The 6,426-nt window shown below is 32.2% G+C and overlaps 1 protein-coding gene across 1 annotated transcript in view; it reads left to right on the top strand.

Annotated features, from left to right (window-relative positions):
- The first annotated feature begins 779 nt into the window (after positions 1-779).
- The window catches only part of mast3a (microtubule associated serine/threonine kinase 3a), a 31,107-nt gene continuing 25,460 nt past the window's right edge, over positions 780-6,426 (top strand). The window contains exons 1-2 of the mRNA XM_039677516.2: positions 780-923; positions 5,982-6,013. Of these exons, the coding sequence (XP_039533450.2) occupies positions 885-923; positions 5,982-6,013 (71 nt within the window). The 5' untranslated portion in view covers positions 780-884. The remainder of the gene's footprint in view (positions 924-5,981; positions 6,014-6,426) is intronic.

Genomic DNA, 6,426 nt, shown 5'->3' with positions numbered 1-6,426 from the left:
GTGATGTTTTTCAATCAATGTTCCATTGTTACATCAAAGCATCATGGTGCCACTTGGAGACAGACAAAAATCAGTCAAGACAATATCCCACATGACTGACAGTGCCAACCTGCCCAAATTATTCCAGTATGCTTCTGAAAATTTAAATATCGGAATGTTTCATCGGTAAACAGAGCTGTTTTTTTCATACAAAAAAAGTCTTTTACATTTAGTGAAAGACAAAGAATCAAATACAACAACTACATGACAGTATCTTGTGTGCCCCCAATACTCAATATAATTACATCCTTGGTGTAAAATATGATTTTATTTGACAGCTTTCACTCAAAGGTAAACATTTAGGCCTACACCAGAAATTGCATTGCAAAATTGATATGCAGCTGTAGGCCATGTAGCCTTGTAGAACCTTAAGGGTACTAGATATAAACATTTTTTTAAATGACCTTTATGGATCTTCAGAACTTCTAAGCTAAATGTATCCAAAAAAACAAACAAACAAACAAACAAACAAACAAACAAACAAATTAACATCCATAATTATTCCGATATTTTCATTTGACAGTCAAATAGCTTAATAATCTACATTTAAGTTAAGATTTTAAATGAATTACACCGTCTACATAGCAGCCTAAATTAATATGAAAGACAGCACTTCGGGAAGCTACCCAGCACAACAACAACCTGATTCATCAAGTCGCTACCGCCTTAATTGTACAGATTCGTGTTTTGATTGGTTCCTCGCAGACTCTCTCATCCTCTAGTCAGGTGACAGTGTGCTCGCTGTTTCAGGGATGGACTCGGTGACTAGAGATATCATGAGTAAAAGACGTGTATCCCTACGGGATGGGTTAAATTAACCATAGGAAACCTACAAAACATTCACAATGGATGAGCCAAATATACTGAGGCGGCGTGGTCTCCTGGTAAGAGTGCATGAGTGATACAGACAGTAGTAAAGTTATATAGACAATTATTTTTATTTAAATGATTTAGCCTATTAACAACATAAATCTAGTGGTGTATCGGTATCATTATGTTATTATATTTTTGCAAAGTGAACGATGCATCTTAGTTGCAACCACTTATTTCACACGTTATCCGTTTGTTTGTAACGTATACATTAAACATGGTGTTTGAAATGGGTTAATTTGACGTGGCGAGTGTTGGAAATAAACGTTTTTTTTGATTACATACTTGTTAAATATGCAACATAAATCTATGTATTAATAATCGCGACATTGAAAACAACAGCTGTTGATTGTGCACGGTTTTACAAAACCAGTGAAGTCGACACGTCTCATCAGCAGTTGCCATGGTGATTACTGCATGTGTTATGCTTCGATCTGTTTATGATGGAAATACCTGCCTTTGCGCCTTTGTGCACGACCCTCCCAATGAAATAATGTGCATAATAATCTGTTTAAATGTTTTTTAAGCTATAGGCTATATATATATATATATATATATATATATTTCTAAAAAAAAAAAAAATGAGATCAGCAGGGAGTTAAAAAATATATTTTGTTTCAAAGTCTGTTTTTGAACAGTTTTTATTTTATTTATTTTTTCTGCATCCAAAACTGTAGCCCAATGTTCCCGTTTGAGAGCAACAAATCACATAATTTAGAAATCTTCAATTTCCTCCTAAACACAAAATGGTAAACATTTGAAATATTTAATTAGACATTAAGAATGTTGTGTACACCTAAATTCATATAGATTTTTTTTTAATTTAAGTGATTTTAGTGTTTCCTCATCTAGATGAATCTCATTTTTTAGTTCTACAATTTTATAGGCTAGTTGCCACCTTAAATCTAGTTAACAGACTTATTTTTCCTGTAAATCACATAAAACGGATAAAAATGTTTTAAAAATACCATTCATTTAAGCATATTTTATTAGTAATTCATATTTCAGCCACAGAAATAAGATATTTTATTTTAAATATAATACAGTGATTGCTTTTATTGGTCGCACCACATAATAAATGGTCGCTCCATTAGGTTATCGATTTAAAGAGATCAATGAATAATACATTTTATACAAAAAATATGTTTAAACCAAATTTTTAATTTAAAAAAAAATAACAATCACATTGTAAACATAAGTGCACCATTTAATTTAACAATTTTTTTTAACAAATAATAATGTTATAGATATAAATACAAGTATTCTATTTTAAATAAATGCGGTTCTTTTTAAGTTTCTATTCATCAAATAATCCTGACATATAAAATACCACAGTTTCAACAATTTCCAGTAGCAACAAAAATAGTACAACTAAAATCCTTAGTTAGATGGAGCATGATCAGCATTGATTATAATCACGTTTCTTGACCTGCAAATCATATAGAATGATTTCTGAAGGATCATGTGACACTAAAGACAGGAGTAATGATGCTGAAAATTCAGCTTTGATTACAGAAATAAATTATTTTACTATATATTCACATAGAAAACAACTATTTTAAACTGTAATAATATTTCACTTTTCTATTGCACGTTATTCCGCTCTTGCTGCATGGCCAGAATTTTTACTACTCTTGGCAGTGCCATTTGGTAAAATAGAATAAAATAGTTTTAAATAAATAAATAGGCAATAATTAATACATCACTAATAAATGCGTCATTACTAAAGTAAAATTAAATGCTCTTTTCTCAAATTGTACAAAGACTGTACAAATATCCAAAAATTGCAAAAGCACAAAACCTGCCAATCAAGGAGATATCATGGAAAACACTCTGCAGTGGTCACACCACATGATATTTCCAAATTCAGTCAAAATTTACGGGCACAGAATTGGCCACCTAAAACAAGGTATTTCCCACAAAAGGCCACCATAAAATTTATAATAAAAATATATATTTGTAGAAATAACTTTAATATTATTATTTTTTAAGGTCATACTACATGACATCCAACTAATTACCAACCATTACAAAGGTTTGTTTTTTTCCCCTCCAATTTGAGAGAGTAGAATGTGGCTTTCATGGGTCCTGGGTAAGTTCCTGTGTTTGAATAGTTTTCAGCATAAAAGTCCCAAAATGGTAGTTCCTTGATGGTCGCACCACGGAAATAGAACTACAAATGCTTTGAATTTTTTTTTTACAGAATTACAAAACACTTTGGAAATCATGCCATAGAGAACAGAAAATAAATTTGTAAATTCACAGTAAATTCAAAGATGTTTTCTAAACAGAAGTTTGGGCCGGACGGTCGCACCACATGATATTTTGACACTTTAAATAACAAAAAAAAGTTACAAATAACTAAAGGTTTTTGAAAAGTTAAAGTGAGTACATATACATGAGAGAGGTACTAAGAACATACAGTTTCTTTTTATGCATTTAAACCCGTTTTTACCTGAAAAAATGCAATCGGACAGAAAATGTAGGCGTCACGTCATTGACCCATAATACAAATAACATTTGAAGCCAGACATGAAATATTGTTTTAACCTCATTATTGTTTTTTTTTTTTTTTTTGCCCTGTTAATCCTTTAAAGTGACAGTGTTTTAACTCACCCCAGTTACAGCACCGCCTGCAGTAGCCTAAGTTTTAAGTGTAAGGCCTGTCTTACTTGATGTTCTGTCACATGTCAGGTCTAACCTGTTATTTAGAAGTAAACCTGAATTTCTGTCTCTCCCTGTTGTATCATTCACAAATGCATGCACATATATGTGCAAAACAGAACATAGTGACACTAAGGTTATGAGTTTTGCCAGATGACACAGCAATGGAATTATTTTAGAGTTTTATTTTCGAAGAAGACACCTAACATTGTATTATAAGTAATTCTTCTACGGGGCTGTTCAATGCTTGAATCTGATTTGTTTCAGAATGTACTAAGATTTACTACATTTATTAACAAATAAATGTAGTAAATCTTAGTACATTCTACATTAACAAATAAATGTAGTAAAGAATAGGATAAAAACGACAAATTATTTCCATATTTTTGCAACATAATTACGTTCTATTAAGTTTTTATTATGGAAAAGCACACACTCTCTTTCTCCCACTCAAATGCACTCACATACAGTACAGACACACACTCGGACAGAAACCTGTTGTCAGCCCTGCTCTGACGATTTTATCAGTAAAATAGTTTAGCAGATAGCAATTATTCACGGTAATAACGGTGCTGTTCTTTGATCAAGTAAACTTACAGCTTTTGACAAACACTGTTGAGAGACACAGATTCAGGTAATTCATTCAGGCAATTCACTTGCCTAATCTCTCGCTCTCTCTCTAATAACTGTCTAAAAAAAGTCTATTCCGATGCAGTATATTTTATAACGTCCTAAAATGGTATCCTAATGCTGGTATTGGTACGTGTTGAATTTCCTAGTTGAAACAAAACACACAGACACACAGTGTGAAACACTCTCTATGCACGATTAATGCCTGTGTGTGCGGCAATGTGAAACAATGGCAAGCACACACGGAACTTCTACGGAAGACTGTATTCTCGTACTCTCGAAATATTTCGACTTTAATCTCGAAATGTTTCGACTTTAATCTCGAAATGTTTCGACTTCAATCTCAAAATGTTTCGACTTTAATCTCGAAATGTTTCGACGTCAATCTCGAAATATTTCGAATCGACTTCAATCTCGAAATGTTATTATTTTTCTAATAAATAAACGGCCTGGAGTCAATTACATATATTTGTTGACTGTGGGACAGGATGAATTTTTATCATCTTGAATAGCCCAACTTGAATTCAGTGCACTCCTGAGCTTTACTTTGGCAGAGACCATGATTACTGTGAACGATATAAAGATATATTGTTTATTTTTTAAGAAAGAGTAGCTTATTTCTTAGTTCATAAAAAGAGTACACATCCTTGAGGAAAGGCACAAAACTATTGGAGAATAAACAAGACAACCTTTGTAATTGGTCATGTACAAGACACTCATTCAAAGCGTCAAAGTACACTGCATTGACAGTCCCCTTGGACACGACAGCTCAGTAAAACAATAAATGAGCTGACAGAGGGCTGACAAATTCATATCCAAAAGCAGAAGAGTATATAGTTGTCCATAAGAATGAGCTTTGGATGGATCACCATCACAAATGATTTTATGGAAATGTTTTTTTGCATTATTTGTAATTGAGCTGAAGAAGAAAGCAAGGGACTGGCTCCACGTAAGCACTTGAGCTTTTTAAGAGAAACTTTTGTACCATGTAAACAGAACTCTTTTTTGAGTTTTAGGATTATACACTCCAACCTTGCAACTAATGAAGTATTCATTTGGCTTCATACATCCTGATTATCTTCAGATGTCCATCCAAATATTCAGTGGCATTGAGACTAACAGTGATTCTCCAGCCAAAAAGGGACAATGAGACATTGAGTAGCTTCAGTTTTCAGATTTTGCCTGGAACTTGGCTATTACCAATGAATTTCGTGAGGTCATAGCATAATTTTATTTCAATAATTATGATTTAGGACTTTGAAGTTTTACAAGCATTAAATCAAGAGTCAGTGACAATACTAAAAACACTGACAGCTTTCAACAAATCCAGAAATGCAAAAATATAGTTGCTCTGTTGTATATACATTTTTTTATTAACTGTGTAACATTTATTTTAGCCTATTTGGGCTGCCATTTTTAAGGCTGTTAAACTTTGTAAACGTGAATGCATCCCTATAAGACAAATCTTGAATCTCCCTGATCTGATCTCTAGTGGACTGGAGAATTTGTTTCTGCTTTAAAAGCATGTGCTAAGAATTAAAAAGGCAATGTCACAAAGATCCGTGGTTTAGTGTTTAAAATTCATTAGGCCTATGACTTGTTGTGTATGATATTTGATTCTTTTGTAAGCCAAGACTTTTCTTACTCATGCTTTGTATTTTTGTTAAATCCAAAACATTAAAACATACTTGGGATATACTTTGCTAAAAAAATGGTGTCTGCAACATGTATGTTGTACATGTCCTATAGGCTATAACACAATATTTATTTATTTCCAGAAGGAACTAAGCCTTCCACGCAGAGGAAATATGTGAGTATACTGAATGAGTCTACTTCTTACTCTAATATAAATAATACAATATATAATATAACAGTTGTCACTGTTATAGCTTTCAGTAACTATTTTAAAGTATTTTTCGACAGTTCTAGCCCAATATAAAACAAAATCCCAAAAGTCTGCATTGAAAATGAAGAAAAGGAGAAAATGGAGAAAAGATAGATGTCAAACATGTTACATTTTTAGTATCTATTTTGTATTTTACAAAAACAAAATGTTTAGTCAAGGACAGTGAGGTAAAATGATAAGCATTATTATTAATTTGACAGTTCAAACGGAAATGAGTTAATTATTTATCTGTATGCAACATCTTAATGATTCACCCAATATATATATTTTTTTGATTTCCTATGTATTAGAGATAGCCTATTTATTAAATGTGTATT

This window comes from Pimephales promelas, chromosome 5 (genome assembly GCF_988280905.1).
Source record: "Pimephales promelas chromosome 5, fPimPro1.hap1.1, whole genome shotgun sequence".
Classification (NCBI taxonomy): domain Eukaryota; kingdom Metazoa; phylum Chordata; class Actinopteri; order Cypriniformes; family Leuciscidae; genus Pimephales; species Pimephales promelas.
Note: the sequence above shows the minus strand (reverse complement) of the source record. Positions and strands in the feature narration are given on the sequence as shown.